This window comes from Zonotrichia leucophrys, chromosome 17 (assembly GCF_028769735.1).
Source record: "Zonotrichia leucophrys gambelii isolate GWCS_2022_RI chromosome 17, RI_Zleu_2.0, whole genome shotgun sequence".
In the NCBI taxonomy this organism is placed as follows: Eukaryota; Metazoa; Chordata; class Aves; order Passeriformes; family Passerellidae; genus Zonotrichia; species Zonotrichia leucophrys.
In genome coordinates, this window is record NC_088186.1 from 9911889 (window position 1) to 9936658 (window position 24770).

Consider the following 24770-nt stretch of genomic DNA (forward strand, 5'->3'; position numbering starts at 1 on the left):
CTGTGATTGTGCAGAACAGGTGAATGCCATGGCATGAGAAATAACAGTGCCAGGGCCCTGTGTGGGCTGGGCAGGGCTGGGACAGCCCCAGTGAGATTCAGGGGAGATTTGGTCTCAGGGTTAACCAGGAGGGGTCAGACCGTGCAAGAGTGCAAAGGCCGAAAAAGGGACTGAGGCAGCCCAGGAAACTGAAGCAACACACTCTGGTTTAGTACAAGGCTGAAAGCAGGACAGGGCAAGGAACAGCAGGGCTGTACTGTGGTGGGGAAATTTAGGTTCCACCTGAAGAAAAACTGTGTAAGGACTGTGAAGCAGTGGAACAGAGTTCCAGGTGTGAGCAGGTGGGGCAGAGCCTCCCTTGGGCACCGGGTCAGATTGGATGGGCTCAGCTCTCTGCTCCTGCCTGGGACATGCCACAGAGTCACCTAACCCTCCATGGCCTGACACGGCTTGCTGGGCTCTCCATCACTTATGGAGCCAGCAGCTTCACAAACCTCATGGAGATGGTGGCAACTCTGAGAAACTGTGGGGAAAAAAACCTTCTGCAGTGTGGGAAAGCAGCAGTTCTTTGAGTGGAGCTTGTGACAGGGCAGAAAAGCTGATATTGCAGAGTCAAGAAAATGTAAGTTTGGCTGAAAGCCCGTCCTGTAAATTGGTAATCCTGAAAACAGTCATTGGAAGAAAAATGACACTAAATATGATGAGGAAGAAAGGAATAGATACTGATCAATATGCAGCAACCATATCAAGCTATGGAGCAGAGCTATTGATAGATGAGGGTAAATGGACAGAGAAAAATCCATGTCTGGCAAAGCCACAGCCAGTAAAGAGTTGTTTACTAAATACATTAGAAACAAAAGAAACATTAATGGTGTTATAGACTCATTAGATAGACTTAGAGAAAGCATAAAAGGATTTTGGTCAGGAGCAGCCTCAGGTGTCTCCAGTGTGACATCCTGCTTGGAGCAGGACTGATGTCCAAGTGACACTGCCTTGCTCAGGGATTGCTCAGGTGAATTTTGAAGATCTCCAAGCATGGAGAGGCTCCAGCATCCCTAGATGAGGAAGTTTCTAAGTGACAAGGCCCTTCTGCATTTGGAAATGATGGGAACGTCAGACATGAGGGTGATGAAATTGTCTGTGGTCTAATACCAACCCAGAGCATCTCGGGTGCCATCTGTGGGGTTTCTGAACAGCAGAGCTGGACTGAACCAGGCTGGGCTGAGCTGGGCTGGGCTGGGCTGGGCTGGGCTGACCTGAGCTAAACCACCTCCTCCTGCTGCTGAGGGTGTGGGAGCCTGGGAGCTGCCAGGTTTGGCAGGATGCTGATGGGGTGCTCGGCTGCCCTGGTTCACAGCTGCTCAGTCCAGACTGAAAAATGGAGAGGACGCAGAGGATTCAATTAATAAAGAATTCAGGGATTAAAAATACACCCCTCAGCGTGGTGCAATGGAAAGTGTCTTGTCAAATGAGTCTCAGTTCATCCTTTGAGAAAATTACAAGTTTGTAGATAAAGGTTACCATGTAGCCATTATTTGCTTAGCTTTTGGCAACGTGTTTGAGTTAATATCCTCTGACACCCTAATTACAAATTTAGCGCTATACAATCCCAATAAAGCCCACATTAAATGGATGGAGAGCTGCAAATCCAGCTCCAAAACAAGGACTCGTCAGTGAACAGAGATGATTTAGAGGGATTCTGCAGGAGTCAGTCCCAGCCTGACACTAATCAATGTTTTCATCATTGATTGAGAAATGAGCACAAAACACAGCTGATAAATTATACAGCTGCTGGGAGCAGAAGGACTGGCAGTGAATAATTATGACAGAGAAGTTCTACAGAGCAACCGGGATCTTTTCTGTGCACAACCCATTTTCACTTGGCAGTGTTAAAATAGGCCAGCTTTCAAACAGGAATGGAGGAAAGGTTTCATCCAAAAGAGTTGGGAGGAAACATTTCATCCAAAAAAAGGATGGGAGGAAAGGTTTCAGCAAAAAAAGATGGGATACAAAAAATCTATGCATCATCAGGGGAAAGTAACTCAGAGCAGCTGGTTCTGCATCACTCCAGCAGCCACAGTGCTGGGCCCAGGTGCAGAGTGGAGCAGAGGATGGGGAGAGCAGGACAGTCCTGCAGTGCAGGGAATGGTGGCCAGAGGACACCAGAGGCGTCTCCAGGGGCACTGAAGTGGCAAAGGAGTCAGACAAGGCCCCAGAGAGGACTGGACAAAGCCCTGAGCTGCAAACACCCCGTGGAGTGCAAGTCAAGGGGACAGACCCCAGCTCAAAGCTGCTGACACCTCCACCTTCAGCAGCACAGGGACCCTTCCATGCATGTCCTGCAGCATCACTTGTCCTCCTCATCCTCTCAGTGCCCTCCACAAGCCATGACACTGAAAGAGAAACACTCACTCTCCCAGGAGAAAAAGAATTGCTTTGCTGAGCTCTTGCATCAGGCTGGGGTCACATTTCTCTCCCCAACATCACTTTCTGCCAGTAATTGTTAACATGGAATGAAGGGAAGCTGAGGGGCTTTGCTGAGGGCAGGTGAGGAGGCTGAAATGAGACATCCCAGGCTGGCAGAGGGTCTGTGCAAGGAGCAGGGGCCCTCCTGCCAGGTGACTTGCAATTGAGAGGAATGGTGGATTTGTCTTTACAAACAAGCTGGGGGTCTGCTGGTAGATAAAACCAGCACTGGGAGATAAAAGAAACAATGGGAAGGATTCCAGTGACTGATGAATGGAAAAAGATACTTAACTTTTACAAAGAAATTTTAGGTTTGATGAGAAATGAAATTAGACATTGAAAGATAAAAGAAACAATGGGGAAGAAAAAACCCCAAGTTCTGTAATAATTAAAAATTAAAAGGGAGGGTTATACATTAGAGGGGAGTCTTTGGTGTCAGGCACTCTGGGAAGTCTCTACCACTCAAGTACCTCAGCCAATGGGGAAAAACCCCTAAATTCCATAAGAATTAAAAATTAAAAGGGAGGGTTATACATTGGAGGGAAATCTTTGCTATCAGGTGTTCTGGGAAGTCTGTACCTCTAAAGTACCTCAGCCAATGGAGAAAGAGAGAAGGGAAATGTGGCCGGGAAATTGGGATAAAAAGGAGGCTGTGTCCTCCAAAAATCTGAGAGATCCCAGGGGAATGTCCCATGGCCTCTCCCTTTATTGGAATAAAGTAAAAGGACTCCTCTGTCTCCTTTTTGGACATAAAACTCTGGTGTTTGTGGATTAATTTTCCTAACACAGTGATTTGTACACCATCAGCAGAGAGACATTTTCTCCCGTGGATGCTGCACCTGCAGCCCCAGAGGGTTTTTCCCTCCAGCTCCTCACCCAGCCTGGCCCCAGCAGCCCCGGGCAGGGATGGCCCCGCCGCTGTTTTCAGCTCTGCCCACTGTCAGAGCTCAGTGCATCCCTCCGGGTGTCCAGAGTTACCAAGGACCCCATCAGGGGGCTCAGAGACCCTGGCACACAGCCCAGAACACCTGGGGATTTGATTTTGACCCTTGGAGCAAGTTACCAGCTTTGTATGAGGACATGAAAGTCACACAGGTTTGAATGGTGTAATAACAAAATGATCACAGGGTGAAAATGTCGATTTTAGGATTTTTGGTATGGGGGTTATGGGGACAAGATGGAGGAACTTGGGCGTGTCCAGCCTTTCTTTCTTCTTATTCTCCATTTTCTGCAGTGATGTTGGCACTTTGGGATTGGTTTAGAGTAGAAGTGCACTGTCTAACACAGGTGACAGGTATTGGGAATTAAGTGTAAATATGTTATATGTAGTTTGTAGTATAAAAGGACAACACAGAGTGCCTGTGGCTGCCCTGCTGAGCAGATCTTGGCTGGGCAGAAAGAAAATGGTATAGATAAGAATTAATAAACAACCTCAAGACTGAAAAGTGAAGGGTCCAGTCTTGTTCTTCAGCCATGTGGGCCAAAACAGAGACACCCTGCACATCTGGGGCAGCAAATATCAACAGCAACACAAGAGCCCATGACATCAACATCGCTCAAATTCACGGTGTGACCTCCTTGGGCAGGCAGAGCTCTCACCCCGCTGCTTCCCCACGTGCTGGGCAGATGCTGCCAGCCCAGGAACAGCCCCCAGGGCACCCTGTGCTTGGCACACGTGGTGTTTGGCTCCCCAGGGTCTGCACAGAACCCAGGGGCAGATTTTGGGGAGGAGGATGAGGGTCCCGTGGGAGCCAGGGCTCTCTGCAGCAAGGACATGTGCAGGGATCCCAGTGGGTGCTGCTCTGCAGGGACTCAACAGCCTTCTGGTTGGGCTCTGCATTTCCACATTTCCCTTGCCTCAGATAAAATCAGCAGCTCCACACTGGCACAGCCTGGATTTGGGTGCCCAAGGGAGTTATCCTCAACAGCTCAGCTTTCCAGTGGGGCAAACTGTGTAACCAGCTGGGCCTTATGGAGCCCCCAGATTGACTCTGGCGATCATAAAATCACAGTCTGAGTTGAGAGGTGCCTTAAAGCATCTCATTGTCCTGGGCAGGGACATCTCCTATTAGACCAGGCTGCCTCAAGCCCCGTCCAGCCTGGCCTTGGACACTTCCAGGGATGCAGAGTGGAGCTGAAGGGATGTGTGGTTCATGCCCAGGCTCTGGTGGTCCCTGCCCACAGCTCCATCAGGGACCAGGCTCATTCCCAGTGTCACTGGGCAGCTGATGGATCTGTCCTGACCTTCCCTCTTGGGAAACCTCTTTCCTGACACTTGGAGCTCATGACAAAGTTCACCGCTTGCAGAAGAGCTCCAGAAAGAGACACACCCACCCCAACAACCTGTCACAGACACATTTCATGAAAAATCCTTTCCTTAGGATTTTTCCTCCTGAGAAGCTGAAAGGCCTCAACAAAATGTAAACAATGGTTATCTGCTGCTGTGGAATGCAACAGGTGCATCTGGGATTGGTCTCATGTGGTTGTTTCTAATTAATGGCCAATCACAGTCAGCTGGCTTGGGCTCTCTGCCCGAGCCACAAGGCTTTGTTATCATTCCTTCTTTTTCTATTCTTAGCTGATGAAATCCTTTCTTCTATTCTTTTAGTATAGTTTTAATGTAATATATATCATAAAATAATAAATCAGCCTTCTGAAACATGGAGTCAGATCCTCATCTCTTCCCTCATCCTCAGACCCCTGGGAACACGGCCACAACAACCCCGGCAAAGCTCAGCTCTCCCCTCTGCTCTCCCCAGCCCCAGGAACGAGTCCCAGCAGGATCTCAGGGGTGGCTGTGCCTGCCTGGGCTGAGCACCCGTGGCAGCGCCCGTGGCTGCAGCACCGACCCACGAGGTTGGCACAGCTCCTCCGTGCCAGCTCTTTCCTGCCTCATTACCCCCGAAATCCCAGGGGTCCATTGCTGTGCCAGCCCAGCTCTAGAAGCTTTTCTGAACTTTGCTGTGTTAAAAGCTTTCTATTTCCAGCAAGGATGCAAGTGAAGGGGGTGGATTTTACAGCCACGAGGCGACAGTGCTGGAGATGAGCCATGGGGCACTTGGTTCAGGGTGAGAAGAGAAGAGAGAGGCAGAGAAGTCACCCACCCACCACTTTCAGCTACTCCAGCACCTAACTGGGGAGAGGAGCAGCAGCAACAGCCTGGTCACACACTGGGGGAGCAGACCCGCAGCACTGGGAGAGGGGAAAGCACCTAGACAGGACAGGGGACAATGACACCAAGGACAATAGAGCTGACACATCTTTTCCTGATTCCTCCAACCATGCAAGGGCCAACACCCCTCACAGGCTGGGCAAACTCTCATTCCAAAGGCAGAAACAGCCTCTGGCAGTGGCAGGGATCACCTGGAGCCTTCCCCCAGAGCCTGTGCCTTGGGGCAGCCATCCTGCAAGGAGGGTTTGGCAGCTCAGCCCATGCAGGGCTGGACGCTCACGTGCCAGGTGGGGCAAAACCTCCCACTGGATCAAACACAGCTGCAGGCACAGCCAGTGCCACAGAGCACCTCACTGTGCCTCCCTGCGCCCAGCAGAGCACCCTGGCAGGCCATGCCAAGGGCAAACAGGGCATTTGGGGTCACCTGTGACCCCCAAAGGGACCCAAGCAGCAGCAACGTGCTCAAGCATGGGCACAGCACGGAGCTCACCCAGGACAGGGCTGCCTGAGCTGCACCAGCCTTACTCAACACATTCCCCTGGCTCTGTGCATCACATCCAATGTGCCTCATCCAAGGAAAAAATGTGTCATTTATGGTACATTTAAAATTGATGCACATTTGGTGTTCTGGCTGATCCCAAATTATCCCCTGCAGCAGGAGCTGTGCTCAGCCCCGCCAGGACAGCGGCGCTCGGAGCCTCCCTCCCTGCCAGGGACAAATTCCCAACAAACAGGATTTCCAGCAGCACTGCCAGCACTTGTACCTCACCAGCACTGGCTCCTGCCTGGTGCCAGGGCTCTGTGCCATCCAGGGCTCAGCACAGCTCTGTCTGCAGGGCACGATGGACACAAATGTCTCTCCTTAGGGATAAACCCCGGCCTCTCCAGGGCTGGGGGCCCAGCTGCCTCCTGATGGGAAGCTCATTCCTGTCCATAACCCCTGAGTGCATTAGGCTTAATTAAAAGCTGTCCCTGCTGATGTTGGTGGCAGTGGTGAGTTGTGACTGTGGCTCTGCCATGTGCAAATGCCATGTCTGAGCTAAGTGACACTCGGGCCACAGGTGCCTTCCCAGCATTTGGAATGCTGCTCCTGCTGCCTGCAAGGAACCTCCAGACACCATCCTGGCACACACATATGGGTATTTATGGTGTATTCTCCTCTAAAACCCAAATTAAGGCCACTGGGAAAAAGAGTCACACCCTCCATTGCCGTAGGAAGGGGACCAGGACACCAGCTTGTTCATCACAGGTCCAGTTTATTGAAGAAAGTATCAAACACTTATACAGCAAATAATAAGCTTATGAATATTCTATAAGCCAAGCAATCTATTGGTTAAACTATACCATGAACTCTTCCTCATTCCTTAGGGGTTACATCTCTCTTTTCTCATGTGTCTTTCACTATTTGTTATCCTACTACAGCCAGGCCCAAGGACACACTATCTTTGCAGGTGCAGGAGTTGGAATTAGCCACGGTTTTGTACTTTTCCAGTCTTTAGCCAGCCAAACTCCCAACACTCCATGACCTGAGGAGGGGACAGGGACAAAGAGCACAAACACAAACCCCACCAGTCCTAGTGGGAGCAGAAGCAGCCATCAGCTGGGAAGGGATATTTATGGGAATCAGCACTTTGGTGCCAGCAAAACACCCCAAAATTCTGTTCCTCAAATGCCACCTTAGCAGTGCCAGTGCCTCCTGCCCTGGGTCACCACTGTCCCATGCTGAAAGCTGGCACCCCACAGCCATGTTTGGTGGGGTTCTTGGGATAGTGGCCCTGGCAGGTGCCAGTCCTGCCACGTGGAGCCCTGGAGGGAGAGGAAAACATTTCCCATCTATTTCTTGTTTGCTGATTTTCTCACAGCTCTCGCAGCGACAGCGAGTGAAACCCAGCGGCGCAGCCAAGCCCCCGCATCCCGACAGCTCAAACACAGCCCCGGGGCAGCAGGCAGGGAAAATCACACGCTGGGGGAGGTCAGGGAGCACGAGGGAATAGGAGGAGATTAATTTGGGAACAGCACGCAGGCAGGGTGACGTGTGCCAGGGAAGGAGCCACAGCCCGGCTGTCCCTGCCTGGGGAGCAGAGCCTGGAGAGGCTGCATGGACACATGGGCCCCACACAGGGACAGAAACATGAGAGGCCACAGCAGGAGCTGTCACAACCAGCTGGGCAGGAGCCAGGGCCCCTCTGCTCAGGTCAAAGCTGTCCCCAGCCCGGGCAGGGCTTCCTGGAGGGTTGGGACAGGTGCTTCAGCTGCCACGAGTTCCTTGTTTCTAAACCCCTCTGGGGATTCTCTGGGAGCTCCTGTGGCTGCTTTGAGGAAGCAGCTGAGTTTGTTGCTTGCACCAAGCCCCAGCGTGCTGCCCTGGGGACAGGAGTGCCACTGCCACCAGCTCTTGGTGGGGACAAGCCCAAACTCCACGGCATCCCCCCTCCAGAGGGAACCTGTCCTAGGTTGGAAATGCAAGATGCCCTTGGGGGTGTGTGTTCTGTCCCCATCTGTCAGAGCTGGGCAGTTCTCTGCTGTCCATGGGCAGTTGTTTCTTTCTCTCTCCCACACCAACCCTCCCTCCAGGAGATCTCTGCTGTCCATGGCCACTGAGTGTCCCTGCAGGGCTGATCCCATTCCAGCATCCCATGGGGAGATGCTGCGCCCAGGGCAGGAGCCAAGCATTCCTACCTGGATCCAATCTGAGCCTGGCACAGCACAGCAGCCTTTGCCCCCTGCATTGCCAGAGGAGCAGCTTTCTGCTGCCCTGCATGGCCAGAGGGAGCCCAGGCCCATCTGCAGCAGCCCTGGAGCTGCAGAGGAAAACTCCCCCCTTGTGCAGGATCCCTGCTGCAGCAGAGCCACAGCTGGCACTGCAGGAGGGCTGAGCCCCCATGGATGGGGCTGGGACACCGCCCTGACACACAGGGGGCAGGGACTGCTCTCACTCTGGCAGTGGTTTGTTTTCTTTATTTGCACTATTACATTTGTATTTTTAATTTTCCTAGTAAAGAACTGTTATTCCTATTCCCATATCTTTGCCTGAGAGCCCCTTAATTTCAAAATTATAATAATTCAGAGGGAAGGGCTTTACATTTTCCATTTCAAGGGAAGCTCCTGCCTTCTTTAGCAGACACCTGGCTTTCCAAACCCAGACAGAACCTGGTTCCCAAACCCCTGCCTTGATTCCCTTTGTGCCGTAGCCCTGCTCACTGCAGAGCCTGGGGGTGCTCCCCCTCTCCAGCTGCCTGCAGAGGGCTCAGGATGGGGACTTGATCTGCTGTGAATCCATCAGTGGGACACATTTCTGAAAGCTCAGTCAAGGCTTTCCTCCCCCACATGTGTCACCAAAAGGTTTTGAGGGGAACATTCCCCCTGCAGGTCCTGCTCATGGCCGTGGCTCCTCAGGACCTTGCTCTGGCCCTGCTGCCCCAGGGCTGGCACCAGATTTGCTGTGGGAAGGAGCTCTGTGTCCTCCTCACCCACGATGAAACCTCAGCAACTGCTGCAGCTCTTCCAGCAAAGAGAAATTCATCCAACTTCTGGTCAGATTTCACATTTATGGGGATGTCACACACCCATAAAGAAACTGCAGGGTGGTTCCAGGTAAAGCCTGGACCAGGAGAGAGGGGCCAGGAGCCTCAGGCTCTTCCAGCCACCTCCTCCCACTGCATTTCCAGCACAGCAGAGCCTGGGGACAAGGGGGTGACACAGCACGGGCTCCTTGGGGCAGGACTGCTGTCCATGTGGGCAGGGATTGATTAAAACCTCCTGAGATGGAATTGCACACATGGGCACCTCTGGGATGTCGGCAGCAGCAAAGCAGGATGGAAAAAAACAACTTTGCTTTTAGATTTGTCCCATTATGGGTTTACATTCCTCAGCATGGAAGAACAGATTGGTTTAATGTCCAGCTAGCTCAGCTGGACGTTTCGTAGCTCAGCTACAAAAGATGCAGCAGGGAGGGAAAACGTGATCAATTATTTAGGAGACACTTTCAGTCTCACATCAGAGGTTCATCTCCTGGATTCATACATCTGAACTAAGTGCTGTTTTCCCACATTACAGGGCACAAAGCAAATAGAGAGGCTCTAATGAGCACACTCAGCAGCCCAATGTTTGTCTGTTTTCTGTGAGTCCCTCAATGAGGCCAGCAGTTCCCAGCCGGGCTCCAGGAGCACGTCAGGGTGTTTGTAGGGAGCACACAGAGCTTGGAAATGAATTACCTGTTTGAACAGAGGGGAAGAGCTCTCCTGGCACAGGAGCAGCTGGGTTCAGGCTGACAGAGCTTTCATTCTTGTGCACAATAACCTGTGGTGCCTGTTCTGCCCCAGCTGGGCAGAGGAACACGTGGAGGCAGCTCCTGCTCCAGAGCACAGGGCTGTGACCAGCACAGCCTGTCCATGGCCAGCAGGTTGGATCCAGCCTCTGCTGAAGGCACTTTTGGGTTTGGCTTTATCCTTTGCAGGCAGATGGCCCAGGAGGGGCTTGGGAAGGGCAGCCAGAGGACCTTGGTCATCTCTGCAGTTTGTGCTCCAGTTCTGATCCCCGTTTTCCAGGGAGAGGTTCCTGGAGTGTGACCACCCATAAACACCCAGAGACTGAAGGGCCTCACACCTGGTTTGCCAATCCATCACCAAATAAACAAATATCTGAATTGTGCTGCTGCTGCAGCACGAGATGTTTGCCCAGAGCTGGAAGGTGGGCACTCACCTGCACTCACCTGTGCTCAGCTGCTCTCACCTGCTCTCAGCTGTGCTCAGCTGTGCTCACTCCCAGGCTTGGTCCCAGCTCAGAGCCTTTCCCATACCCAGCACCACCCTCCTGCAACCAGCCCCAACAGGAATCCAATCTCTCCAGCTCCACAGGCAGCCTGTGCCTGCACAGAAGCCCCCAGCTGTTCTACCTTCACTTCTAAAGCCATTTTCAACTTTTCTTTGTAAGAATGAATTCTTTGCAATAGCAGGGAAAGGCCTCCAGCGACTGCAACACATTCTGTGCAAGTGCATCAACCAAAATCTGCACCAAAGGTCTGCATGATCCTTGCAGGGAAGGCTTCCAACTGCTTCCACTGCTTCTGGATGGGCCATGGGCCACATGGAGATGCAAACAGGCTGGGTCTGGGAGCAAAACACTGACCTGGGGCTCTGACACTTGAAAATAACATTTTGTGTAAGAGGAGCAGCCTCTCTGAGCACAGGCTGCACATCCATGGATGTGCCCCTGGATCCCTGGCCGTGTCCCAGGCCAGGCTGGGCAGGGCTGGGAGCAGCCTGGGACAGTGGGAGGTGTCCCTGCCATGGCAGGGGTGGGATGGGATGGGATTTAAGGTCCCTTCCATCCAAACCTGGGATTCTGTGACAGAGGAAAGCACAGGTAGAAGAGAGGAAAGGAGGTTAAATGCAGAGAAGAGCTCACAATTCCCAGCTTTTACAAACCCCATTTCTCACCAAGCACGTTTCTGGCCCTAGGGGGCTGCCCAGCTCTGGGGATGCCTGGAGATCTGAGGGAAGGAGGCAGCTCTGGGGGTGACCTTGGTGCTCTGGTTGATGAGAAATCCCCTCAAGGCAACAGCACCCACAGCTGGGGCTGAGCTGGGGCTGCCATAAAGCCAAAATCAGCTTGGTTATGCAGCCATTGGCAATGACAGATGTGACATGAGCTGAGCCAGCACCAGGAGGTGCCTGGACAGGATCCAACAGCTCCAGCCCTGGGGACAGAGCACTGGAGATTCTTCCCAGTGCCTGACAATACCTGGAGTGACTCCTGCTGGGCTGAGCAGCTGGAAACTCTGTGTGCTCCTTTGCAAGTCTGAGATAAGCAGAGGCAAGCTGGGCTCTCGGTTGTTGACAACTTTTCTCTTTGTAGGACCTGATACAAAGAAACAGAGACATTTCAATCCAGCAAAATAACTTTATTTCAACAGGGCAAGTCCAGCCAAGTGGTGATTCCAGAGTTGCCCAGCAAGTGTCAGCTCCATGATCTGTCAGTGAATGTCCTGCTGCTGACTTGAGGATCCAGGCTCTATGGCCACCCTTCACAATGATTTCTTAGGTTCAGATTTCAAGTGAAATACATTCAGATTTGCTCCTGTCAGAGCATTGCTCACCGGTACATGGTTGGAAGTCACTGAGGAGTTAATTACAGTTACCTGATTCGTGTGAAAGAAAGCAAGGCTGCATCCCACAAACCCCTCCCTCTCTCCAGTGCTGCTCTGGAGCCCTCCCAGCACCCTGCAGGGGGAGGTCCCCAGTGTTCTTTGGGCCTTGGCAGTAAAAACAGTGCCTAAAAACACAGCAGCAAGAATCCAGGCAGCTTTGAGCTGCCCATTTCCCCTCTGCCAGTCTGTGATCAGTAACTGCTGCTCCTGGCACCTGCAGGAAGGAGCAGAGCCCATGGCAGCTCCAAAGGACTCGGTGCAGGTGGTGCTGAGTGCCCAGCCCTGGCTGGAGAAGGATGAACTCTGCCTTCATTCATCTGGGCGTTGTTTTGGTTTGGTGAAGCATTAAATAAATAAATAGGGCTGCTCTGTCAGCAGCTGGGGCTGTGGCTCCCAGCTGGCAGCTCGGCCTCTCCCAGCCCTAGCCCGGCTCCCCGGTGCTGCTCTGGCCGTCCCCGCCGGGCACGTTCCTGCGCTTCCTCAGCTGCATCTCCTCATCCTGCAGGAGGAAAGGAAGCACAAATGAAACCTCAGCATCCTCTCTGAGCTGGATAAAACCTGTCCTCTTCACCTTCTCACTCACAGCTCGGGTAAGCCCAGCAAACAGCACCCACATCACTCTCTGAAAACCCTGACACCATGGGACACCCTGCCATGGGCCCTTCCCCACCCACCCTGTGCTCCCTCTGAGGAACTGCCCATGACTGACACAGCAGCACCTTCCAAACCCTGCTGCAGTCAGAGCAGCAGGGATGTGACTGTCTGAGCTGAGCTGCTCAGCACACCTGGTCTCACAGTTACCTCAGGGTGGGCCTGCTGTCCCACAGAATCAAACCCTGTGCTTGGAAGGGACCTCTGGAGGATAAATCCAGTCATCTGCTCTAAGCAGGGCTGGCTCAAGTGCTGGAGCTGCTTCTCAGGGCTTTGCTTTTCAAATACCTACAAGGGTGGAGTTTGCACCTCTCCACACAGCCCAGGGTGGGTTCAGGTGTGTGAACAGGGCAGCACTTCCCAGTGGCCCCAGGGAGGGTTTCCTTCAGCACAAACTGTGCCAGTCCCCTCCTGGCTTTTTATGGGCATCTCCTCCATGACCCCCTTCTCCTCCACGACCCCCTTCTCCCTCCCCACCCTGCTGGCAGATCCTCCCTTCAGCTCCTCTCCCCAGGCTGGAGGCAGCAGCTCCCTCAGCCTCTCCAGCCCTGATCCACCTCATGAGCAAACCCAGAGCTGCAGGACCAGGATTTGGCTGTGGCCAGGTTTTGCCACCCGTGGCAGGGACTGGCCTGAGGAGGGTGAGCAGGTGCCATTTGGTGTGTGTAGTAACAAAAAGCAATTCTGCACAGTCCTCCTCAGGCAGCCCCTCCCAGATGCTCCTCTCAGCATCTCTCCCAACAAATCCACCTCACACCATTCAGCCAGGACCCAGCAATGACCAGCACTGCCTGTTCAGGGGGTTCATACCGAGTCAGAGTCTTCCTCAGCCTGGTTGCTTATGAAATCCAGGTAATCATCCTTCTGGCTGTCCAGAACTTCTTCCTCATACTCAGTCTGGTAGTCTGACTCATCTGAGGAGAGAAGACACAAAGCACAGGGTTTAACTGGCAAGCAGAGAGGCAGAGGAAGCTGGGAGAGGAGTGAGTGCCACAGTCACTGAGCACAGGCAGGACAGTGCCAGCAGCTCTCTGCAGCTCAGTGAACTGGGACTGCTCACACACAGATCTCAGCTCCCCAGCACAGAAAAACAAACCATGTCCTCTTTCAGCTGGTGTCCTGGAGCCCTCCAGAATCCAAGGACGCACAGCACAGCAGCCCTGTCCCACTGTTTGGGTCACTGTGGTGGGTGCCATCCCCAGAGGGACACAGGTTTGGGGGATGCTCCCTGGGGAATGCCCTTCACAGCACAGCTCCTGTGTCCCACCCCAACCAGACCTGTGGGACACCTTGAGAAGCCTCTGAGCTGCCAAGGCAAACTCCCAGTGCTCACAGGCTCTGGAGCAGGGATCCCAGGCTTAGGGTGAGCTCTGCCTGCTGTGGAGCTGATAACTCAGTGCCTCACAATCTCTGCTCCACAGGGACAGAGAGATTCACATTCCCTTCCTCTCTGCAGAGGACAATCACTTGCTTTCTCCAGTAATCCAGCAGATTAACATAATTTAGGGAGTCCCAAGAGCTGTGCACAGCAGCAGGATGTGCAAGGAACAGCCCCAGCCTGTTCCCATGGAATGAGGACTCATCAGGGCAGAGCCAACACCTCTGCCAGCATCTGGAAATCCTCTGAAGGATCTGCAAAGCAGGCAGCAGCAGCAGGACCTGCCAAGGGCCTGGAGGACCAGAACAAGGGGGAATGGCTTTAAGGAAGACAGGGCTGGATGGGATATTGGGAATTGTTCCCTGTGAGGGTGGGCAGGCCCTGGCACAGGGTGCCCAGAGCAGCTGGGGCTGCCCCTGGATCCCTGGCAGTGCCCAAGGCCAGGCTGGACAGGGCTGGGAGCACCTGGGACAGTGGGAGGTGTCCCTGCCATGGCAGGGGTGACACTGGGTGAGATTTAAGATTCCTCCCTTTTATGACTCCACCTGCACCAGGGCTGCTCCCCACAGCAACTCCAGGATGTGCTGGGCTGGGGGAGCCATTGCTGGTCCCAGCTCCCCCCAGCCCCTGGCGGGCAGCACCTTCCTCTGCTGGCACCCAGAGCTTCAGGATGCAGCTGAAGGCATGAAAATGACATTTTTTGGTCACCATTAAAATCACCTTTGTGTGACACCAGCTCTTCTCCCCCTCTCCTGAGTTAATTCCAGTGTGCTCTGAGGCAATAGCTGGATGCAGCCCACTGGTGAGGAGAGGGGCTCCTATTTAAACCAGACCCTTGATTAAGGATTTCTCCTGGGAGCCATCAATAGCATCTGCTCCATGCTGAAGACAACAGCACAGTCTGTTCCACAGCCTTTTCTAGCACATAACTACAACCAACTGCTAGAACATTGGAATGAAAGACATTAGGTCTTTTTTATTTTCTTTTATTATTTTTAGGTTTGGTTGTTTTGTTTTTACTGAGAATTAGAGAATGATTGTTTTTACTAAAACACTAATGATAATCTTTGATAAAATACACCAGAGAAACTGGAAACTCATCTGAACAGTAACAGACACCACAAACAAGAGTTTGGAGTTTATACCTGCAATAAAACCAGCTGCCATCAAGACCAAATTCTTTGGTTCTCCCAGCACTATTCAGCATTCTACAGACACAGAACCAAGAGCCACCCTTCCCACATCCCTCACAGCACAGCTCTGGGTGCTGAGGGGGGAAAGGAGAGCAGGAGGTGGCCCTGCTGTCCCAAAGCATCACCTTGCACCAAGGCTGAGCTCTGGGCACTGCAAAACCTCCCAGGAGCGCCAAGCAGGACCAGGGCCTTGCTGCTCTGTTCAGCTCAGCCAGGAGGAGATCCCACCCTGGGAAGGTCCCCAGGCCTGGCCTGAGCAGGGTGAGCACATTCCCTGCAGGAAGGGCATTTCCCACCCAGAGACTGCCTTGTGCTCCTGCAGCTGGGCTGATTCTTTGCTTTGTGGCTGATTCCTGCAGGGAAGCCCAGCTGGGGACAGCTGTGCTGTGGCTGGAGGGGTCAGGCAGCACCTGGAAGCTCAGCACAGCCTCAGCTGCTCCAGAAAAGTTCTTTTTCAAGCAGCAGAAATGCAGAGGTGCCTGCTAATTGTGTCCCTGGAGAGGTGCTGGGATGTCTCCTGCCCCAGCTGGATGGCAAACCCAGGCATTTGACACCACCAGGAACATTTCTCCTCCACAAATGCCTTTATCCAAATGACCACTGCTACAAGTGCTCATCTCCTGGGCTCAGCCATCCCTCCCAGGGGGAGCCTGAGCAGGGATGTGACAGAGCCACCCCCAGAGTGGCACCTGAGCTCCCCTGGCCACAGCCACAGCTCTGTGTGCCCAAACCCCAGCTGGGCAGAGGGGTGATCCTGGCTGAGGGAACGTGGGGATGGAGAGTGGGAGCAGGGCCACCAACACTGCTGTGAAATGAGACACCTGTGCCCCAGAGCTCTGGCACTGAGATTCCTCTGCTCAGCCCTGCCTGAGGCACAGGATCCCTTCTGAAAAACTTTTTAATGGTTTTGGTCACTGCTCTCAGTGTGCTCAAGAGGAGAAGGAATTCCCTGCCCTTTCCCCACAAAGCCCACACAGCTCCTGTCCCATCCAGGCTTCTCACCCTCTGTGCTGACCCTTCCCCATCCATCAGAATTTGAGCCTTTCCCTTTGCTTGATTTAGAACAAGATTACTGCCAGGATTTCCCCAGCCAGCCCAGACCTGCAGGGTGCTGTCAGCCTCTGTGCCTTTCTCAGCCTCTGCAATCCAAGGCCTCCCTCAGGAAGGGATTTCCAGGGAGAACAAAGGTGACAGTGCAGGGTCACAGCCAGGCCACCAGGCAGCTCCCTGTCCTGTCCCCTGCCCAGGTCAGCAGCCTCAGAGCCCCCTCACCCCCAGAGCAGAGCAATGCCAGAGGAGCCACCTGACAGGCATGAGGCCACTGCAGGGAGGTGCCACCTCCCCCTGAGCTCACCACACACCTTCCCCCAGGCTCTTCACAAGTGTCTCATGCACAGAGGACACCGAGGAATGTCACTGCTGTCACTGCCACCCAGGCATGGCCAGGGTCCCTTCAGCCACATGGCAGAACCCAAAGGATCCTGCCCAGCACGTGCAGGGCTCTGCTGCCACCCCCTCCTCAGACTCTGCAGCCAAGAGATTTCAGCACCCATGAGGAGCACAGGGCCCCATCCCATCCCATCCCATCCCATCCCATCCCATCCCATCCCATCCCATGCCATCCATACCCAGCAGCCCCTGCACTGCCCCTCCTCAGCCCAGAGGGTGCCAGCTCTATTTGCCACACTCCCTCCACAGCCCTGCCCAGCAGAAAGCAGGAATGAGCCTGACAGGGAATCATCAGGAGCTCAAGAGGAGGAGGATCTGTCCCAGTGCTCTGGTGAAATCTCAGCAAGTCTCAGTGCCTGAGCCTTAAATAACCACATACCATGAACTCTTCACTCTTATTCACAATGGCTGCTTCAACCACATTTGATTAATATTTTCTTCATAAGGCATATGATTGTAATTAGCATTTCAAATTACCACAGGGACATCTCTGCAAACAGTCACAGATGGGAGCACTGCTAACTTTAGCTTTCCCTCTGCAGGAACAAGAATCAGGAGGAGGGGAAAAGACTGTTTAGAAAGAGCTCCAGCCCTGGTGACACACTCAGGAGTTTCAGGCCTGCAAGGCTCTGATCCTTTTGGATCTGGGAGCTCCATAACCAGGGAGCTGCTCTGCAGGGCAGGGCCAGCACGGGGCACAGAGCCCCTCAGTGTCACCATGCAGGAGCTGCTACCTGCTGCTCCTCCCCAGTTCACTGCTGCTCCCACACCAGGAGCACACAAAAAGCACTGGAGCCAGTGAGTCACTCCTGATCCTACTCATGACAGCAGGGAAAACATCCTTGGGGCAGGGCTTTAACTCAGCCTGCCCCCATCCCAACACAGGCAAACATCCTTGGGGCAGGGCTTTAACTCAGCCTGCCCCATCCCAACACAGGCAAACATCCTTGGGGCAGGGCTTTAACTCAGCCTGCCCCCATCCCAACGCAGGCAAACATCCTTGGGGCAGGGCTTTAACTCAGCCTCCTCCTGCCCAACAGGGGAAAATATCCTTGGGGCAGGGCTTTAACTCAGCCTGCCCCAATCCAACATCCTTGGGGCAGGGCTTTAACTCAGCCTCCTCCTGCCCAACATCCTTGGGGCAGGGCTTTAACTCAGCCTCCTCCCTGCCCAACAGGGCTGAGGATGGAGCCAGCAGAAGGGCACAGGACAGCCTGAGGGGATGGAAGCTGAGTTGCCCCTTGTGTTATTCCCTGATCTGAGACTCCAGCAGGGATTATCCCCCCCTGGGAGCTGCCCAGGAAGAGGCTGGCAGCAGATGGTGAGGACATTCTGACCGGTCCCACTGTCCCAGAGGAGGTGGCAGGAGGGGGACACGGAGGGCCAGGGCCCTGAGGGAGCAGGGAGTGGCTGGCAGTGCCCTCAGTGAGCACAGGGGGGGCAGGGCAGGCAGGCAGGAGCTGTCCCTTGTCCCCTCCTGCCCCTCACCGTCGGCCAGAGGAGGAGCCTTGACGGGCTCGATGCGGGACACGATCTCAGCCAGGTCTGTGAAGGACGTGGTGGGACAGGTCACGTTCTGCAACACAGAGAAGGTGAAGGATTGTCAGCAAATGTACACAGAAATGCACAGAGAAATATACACAGAAATGTACAAGAAAATCCAAACAAGTCGAGACTGTATAAAAATGACATTGAACAGACAAAGCTCCAGACGCACAAATTCTGCACAGCTGCCCCCTCATTACTCATCAGTGAGAAATCCTGCAAACAGCTCTCCTGAGGCAGGTCTGGTGGCAGAGATGGGATTCCCAACAGTGGGACTTGCTTTTAAAGGCTCTTATTCCACCCACACAACAAGGAGCCTTATTAAAAAGACCCCAGAGACAGGCACAGGAGGGGCTGGGCCCTGGCATGGACAGAGCCCTCCATGTGTTTTTCTCCATCAGGGTCCCTTTGTGAGGGCCTGGCTGGGCCAGGTGCAGCCCCCAGGGAGCTTCTGCCTTTGGGAGAAGGTGACCAGGGGGACACACAGTGGCCATCCCTCAGCTGGAGTGATGCCACAGAGGCTGCAGGGACAGCAGGGCACTGGGGTGAGCAGGACCCCCAGGAACCCCTAAAAGCCCCAGAGCTGGAGGTGCTGCAGAGAGCCAGAGCCTGCGGAGACATCTCCCACTGCAATTCCTCTCTCCAGTAAACCCTGGCTATTTTCACTCTGTCTCATCCAAGCAGTGGGCTGAGTGTTCTCTATTTTGAGAAGTTCTTGCTCCAGTCTCTCCTCTAAGAAAACTCAACTTTGGCATTTAGGAGCCCTCCCAGGCTTCCTGCAGCTCCCCCTCTCTGGGGCTGGGCACAAGGTAACCAGGTGAACATCTGAACACCTCTCATCCTTTTTTAAACCAGGTGGACACCTGAACACCTCTCATCCTTTTTTAAACCCAGGGAGTTTAATGGACACAGAAACAACCCCAGCCCAGAGGAAGGGCATGGAGGAGAGCAGGCAGAGGGAACTGGGCTGCCAGGAATTGCTGTGCCCAAACACCCAGACCTGCCCATGTGCTCCCAGCCAGGGCAGCTTCCTAACACGGGGTTTTCTGAACAATCCTCTGCTCCTCTGCCAGGAACACCAAGCTGTGAATCACACAGCCCCTGTGGGGGCACAGCAGCAGCCCATTGCTGCTGCAGCAAAGTGCTCTCAGTTGACCTTTCATCTGGAGCTGATTTTGATGTAATTTAGAACAACCACAGCACAGAGCAGATCCAGGACAAGCAACGGGGGCAGAGACAGCCTGGAGGGAATGAAAAGGTACCTGTGTGAAATGAACAGCAGCAGCTCAGGACACACACCTTAAAGCATAAAGAAGTTGGGAAGCTCATTGTGACTGTTAAGGAACTGCTGGAAAGGATGAGTCAGCCCAGGCTCACTTTGAACATCCAACCTGAACATTCCCAGTGCAGATTTTGCAGAAAGCTCCTTCCCAGGACAGGGAAGAAAAGCTCCTTGAGAGCTCCAGCCTGTGCCACACAGCTCAGTGAGGGACAGCACAGGGACACAGCCAGGTCTGAGGCTGTCCCTGCACCCCAGAACCCAGGAGGATGAGATGGCTGCACAGAGCACTTGGGCAGAAAGCGCCAGGGACAGGCTGTGGATGGAATGGAAGGGCTCTGCATGAACAGCTGAACAAAATCCTGCAGGGCCCAGCACCTGAGTGTGCCCCAGGAAAACCATCAGCAGCTCCTGAGGTGAGGATGGATGGGAATGGAGTGGAGTGCAGCCTCAGAAGCATCTGTCCCCAGCTGTCCCCAGGTCAGCCTGTTTGAGGGCACTGGGCAGGCAGCTGCACCCCAAGCCTCAGCACCAGGAATGGAAACCACTTGTGGGAAACCAGGTGTCCTCCCACACTCATTTGGTGCTTCACAAACAGGAGTTTAGTGTTTCAGTGCTTCCTCTCACTACTTTTGAGGACAAAATCACCCTCCCATCAGATAACACAAAGCAAAGAAGTGTCTCATGTCTCACGTCCACCTGAAACCCACTCTCAGACTTCTCTGGTATTTTTTTTGCCAAGGAGGAAAGTTTTCTCTTTGGCACAATCTTTATGAAATAAATTAGAGGAGAAAGACAGTTACTATTGTAGTCCACTGGTTTATATTTAGCTTTGAATATGAATAACAGCTCAGTAGACAGAACTTCTCCAAGCAGACCCAATTAATGATGCTGCAGCATTCAATACTGGGGAGGAGTAAGGGCTGCTCAAAGTAAAGTTTATGTAAGGTTCCTGTTGTTTGTGTCTTCAGTATTTGCATTTTGGAGACAGGATAAACAGGGACTAAATGATCAAAGCAAAGGAGAAGCATCTAAATGATTAAATATCTGGATTTTTAAATAAAATTGCAATGCTCATGACATGGAAATGAGACAATAAGAAATGGCACTCAGCTCTCAGATGTTGAACACTCCAGAAATAGATGAAGAACTAAAACACATAAAGCATCAAAACCTTTGCTAATGAAAGGCAAGTTAAAAATATCAGCTGCTCTGCCTGGAAGATAACACAGCTAAAGGACTTAAGTGACTCTAATGGACTAAGAAAAGCACGAAAAATACCCCAGTGGGAGCTGCAACAGTTGTAACTTCATAGAAATAAATCTCCTGCAACACAAGTCAGATGCAAAAATCTTGGTTTCAGAGGGCTCTGGAGTTTTAGGAGAGTGAGCAGATGATGCCACAGGTCCTTGGGATGCACAGAGCCCCTGGTTCCTGCTCCATAACCTGGCAGGGTGGGTGAGTCACTCTCCCAGCCCTGTTATTTCCGTGCTGTGGCACCTCAGCAATCAGCACTTGGTGCCTCATTATCAAGTGAGTGCAGGGTCAGGCTGTGTCTGCAATGAGGAGGTGACAGATTTGCTCTCCAGGGCACTGAGGTGCCACAGAAGCCAGGGTAGGTGTGATAAATGTCCATCATGCTGCTGTGATAGCATGATTTAAGTGAAATATTCCCCTCCATTACTGCATCCTGTAAAAAGGGCAGTTTAAAAAGCAGTTTTCTTTAAAAGAAGTGTCTGTCACAGCACTGAAAATGTTTGAGGCTTTTTACTGGCTGGTGATAAAAGCAAGGCTGAAGTAGGACACAGCCAACTCTGAGACACACAACTCTGCCTGCCTTGACTTCTCCTGGTGACTTTAACACAAAGCCTGAACCCCAGCCCCTCGTGGCTGATCAGGAGGTGCCAGAGGTGCACAGGGGGCCCATCCTGTGCAGCCACACTGAAGCACCTCCTCATCCAGGTGTGCTCCCAGGGAGGAATCCCAGGCTGAGATCCCACGGACCTCATGGATCTCCAGTGGTTTCCTCCAGGGCTCAGTCCCTGTGTGCTCCTTCCAAGAGCCACTCTGGCCCTGCCACGCAGTGTGGGCAGATCCATCTGATGCTGGGAAGTGCCCCTGGAGCTGAGGGTGACATTCACCTGCTCCCAGCAGAGCCATTTCCACCCCTCAGTGACTCACAGCCTCTGCTGACACTGAGGACACCTGCATGTGGGATCACCCACCCTCATCCCTGGCCCAGTGTCCATCCTGCCATCCATCCTCTCCCTATCTCCGAGCCAAAGTGCTCTGCCACCCACCTCTGGAGAGCTGCAAATCCTCAGTGTCATCTCTCACCTCACTTGACTTCCCTCTGAGAGGATCATGGCAGCTATGATTCATTCTGGCCATCCCTTAAAAAATTACTGCTCATTTCCCTCTCTAAAAGATGATCAAAAAGAATTACTGGGTAAAACATGAAGCCTTTGTAGCACTTGGGTTTCAAATCAGAGGGATTCAAAGGAGAGGAAGGACAGTGAGCCCTTATATTATCATATATTATCCAAATTCCTCAAAAAGGTGATAAATGTTTCTTAAAACCGACTGGAACTTCTCTGCTGGGAAATGCAGAGCTCTGAGCTGTGACCCAGCCTCAGGGCAGTCACTGTCCCCTGTCCCAGCCAGAGCATTTCCCTGAGCACTTACATCAGTTTTGGATTTGCAGGTCTCTTGCCTGTCCTTCAGCATCTTGTCAAGGACTCCACTCCTGCACCACACATTAAATACAGTTTTCCCATGCTGGTATCCCACTTCCTGGAAAAAAAAATAATCAGGAGGAAAAAAAAAGTAATTAATAACTGCCATGAGCATGGAAACAACTGGAAAAACCAGACCCATTGCTACAAGTTTTACTCTTTTTCTCAGAACACAGTAGAAATTATGTTGAAAAATCAAATGGGAAGGACAGAGCAACAGGTTTGGGGAGCCCTGGATCCCATGTCCAGCCCTGGTTCTGGCAGCAGCACTAAACCTCTGGTGCTGTCTCTCCTCCAGTTTTTGGACGAGGGTTCAGAGCCTTCCTTGGGACTGGAATTCACTTCCCACCATCTATCCCAGCCCAGGGTGGGGGTGATAAGGGGAGAAAAAGGAGCTGACAGCTCTGCCATGGCAGCTCAGGCTGACCCAAAACAACCAGGGGAAGCTGAGCTGCAGGAACTGACCCACAGCCACCCCTGCTTGGGGCTGAACACGAGGGGCTTGACATGAGGAGATTTCAACTCCTTGGAAAATGCTGGTGCCCATTTCTATCTCCTGTAAAATCCAGGCATAGAGCTGAAATAAACCCCTCAGTACTTCCCAGCCCCTAAGGATAAAGGAATGCCTGGACTGTCCTTCCCTTAGGACAGCACAGTTTAAAGCTCCCTTGTGGACAGAGGTTTCTGAGCTGTGCTGCAGGGAATGAGGGCCCAGGAGGTGCTGCCCCTCCATCCTGCAGTGTCTGGTGCCAAGAACCTGCTCACAGACAGTGACACTCGTGAGGAACTGCCCTTCTCTCAGGTTTTATTGCTCTGACAAAATTTGCCTGGTGCTTTTACATCTCTTTAACAGCAGCACATTAGAACAGAGCAGGGATGTGACAGCTCACGATCTGCTCCTGTGATGAACTACCACACCTGTCTGTCAAGGTTTTCACACCAGCCAGGGCTCTCCAGCTGGCAAAGAACAAAGGATTATTTATCAGCAAAGTCCTAGATCCACAAACAGACAGCAGTGTTTGCCCAGGAGCCAAGAGGCACCAAATATCCCAGAGAAAAGATTTACACTGGGGAAATCAGCTGGAGGTTTGGAGTAGCTGCTGTGAGTCCTAAGGAGTCTCTCAGATGGGAACCTGCAGGGCTAAGCTGTGCTCCTGGGTTGGTCAGTGTTTGCTAAGCCAGGACCAGAGAGAGCAGTCTGCAGCTAAGGAGCACCACAGCTTCTCACTGAAGTGTAATGGAGATTGACTTCAAGGAGGAGTGGTGCTTCTCCAGCCTGGGATAGGAGCAAAGCTCTGAGGGAATATCCGGACATGGAAGATGCCTGCAGGGCTAAAACAGGCAAAGAATGGAAGGACGCAGTAAAATCATTTTCTTGACAGGAGACACTGAGCCAGAATGGCTTTTGCTATCCTGCCTGAGCAGGGACATTTCTGCTGCGAACACTGGATCATGTCAGCAGGACAATTCCCTGCACACCTGGAGCCAGCTCTGCCCCTGCTAGGCTCTGACACAAACAAACACAATCCATGCCAGTGATGTGAGAACTGGCAGCATCACTTCAACACCCTGACACTGGTGCCACTTCCTGACCCTCTAAGGGGTGCCGAGGAATTGTGGATGATGTTTTATTCACAGAACTGTTCAAATGTTCACAGAACCAGGTTCACTACACTCCATTTCCAGGATTCAAGGCCTCCTTGACAGATTTCTGCAAACCTTTCATGCTACAGCAAGGTCTAGAAGGAGGGGAAAGTGAGGACAAACCCCAGCCCACAGAAATGCCAAACCCCAAAACTGCCCAGAGCAACTCTCACCAAGCAGCTGAGCCCGAACTGCCTCACCACAGCGCAAGGCAACCCATCCCTTCACAGGCCATGACAGAATCAAGATTACAAACTCAATTTCTGCTGCTAATCCAATCTCCCAGCCGGGATATCATTCCACAGCATTAATGAGTGTCAATTATTCACTCTGCCAATGCACTCCTTGTGCTCTGCACTGGCTGCAGCACTAATTAGCAGCAGCAGGGCTGTGAGGGGCAGGGCTGTGAGGGGCAGTGAGGGTCAGAGAAGTGGAGGAGCAGGGCTGTGAGGAGCAGGGCAGTGAGGAGCAGGGCAGTGAGGAGCAGGGCAGTGAGGGGCAGTCTCACTGGGCAGGGCTGTGAGGGCAGAGCAGTGAGGGGCAGGGCAGTAAAGGGCAGGGTGATGAGGGACAGAGCAGTGAGGGGCAGGGCTGTGAGGGGCAAGAGTGTGAGGAGCAGGAGTGTGAGGAGAAGAGCAGAGAGGGGCAGGGCAGTGATGAGCAGGGCAGTGATGAGCAGGGCTGTGAGGGGCAGAGCCATGAGGGACAGAGCTGTGAGGGGCTGTGAGGAGAAGGGTGGTGAGGAAAACAGCCGTGAGGGGCAGGACATTGAGGGCAGTCTCACTGGGCAGGGCCGTGAGGGACAGAGCTGTGAGGGGCAGGCCCGTGAGGAGCAGAGCTTTGCCCTGGGTTGCCAGGGGCACTCACACAGATCTCGTCGAACTTGCCGAAGTCCAGGGTGCCGTAGCGGTCGATGGGGGGCCGGATGTACTCGCAGTAGTCGCTGTTCTTCACCATCTCCAGCTGCCGCACGCAGCACACGTAGGCCAGACGTGTCTGGATCTCAGCCATGTTCAGCACCTGCTCAGCACAAATTCACAAATTCAGCTCCCCCAGGTGGGTTTCAGAACGTGCTCGGTGCGCTCAGCACAAAGAAGGGAACTGCTTTGT

At 53.0% G+C, this 24770-nt stretch overlaps 1 protein-coding gene across 2 annotated transcripts in view; it reads right to left on the reverse strand.

The window, feature by feature from the left end:
* Positions 1–11519: 11519 nt before the first annotated feature.
* PNPLA7 (patatin like phospholipase domain containing 7) overlaps positions 11520–24770 on the reverse strand; it is a 137214-nt gene continuing 123963 nt past the window's right edge. For both annotated transcript variants that reach the window (XM_064728109.1, XM_064728107.1), the window contains exons 32-36: positions 24528–24680; positions 21967–22074; positions 17946–18033; positions 13248–13351; positions 11520–12285 (exon numbers count right to left, since the gene is read on the reverse strand). In XM_064728109.1, coding sequence (XP_064584179.1) covers positions 12208–12285; positions 13248–13351; positions 17946–18033; positions 21967–22074; positions 24528–24680 — 531 coding nt within the window. In that variant the 3' untranslated portion in view covers positions 11520–12207. The remainder of the gene's footprint in view (positions 12286–13247; positions 13352–17945; positions 18034–21966; positions 22075–24527; positions 24681–24770) is intronic.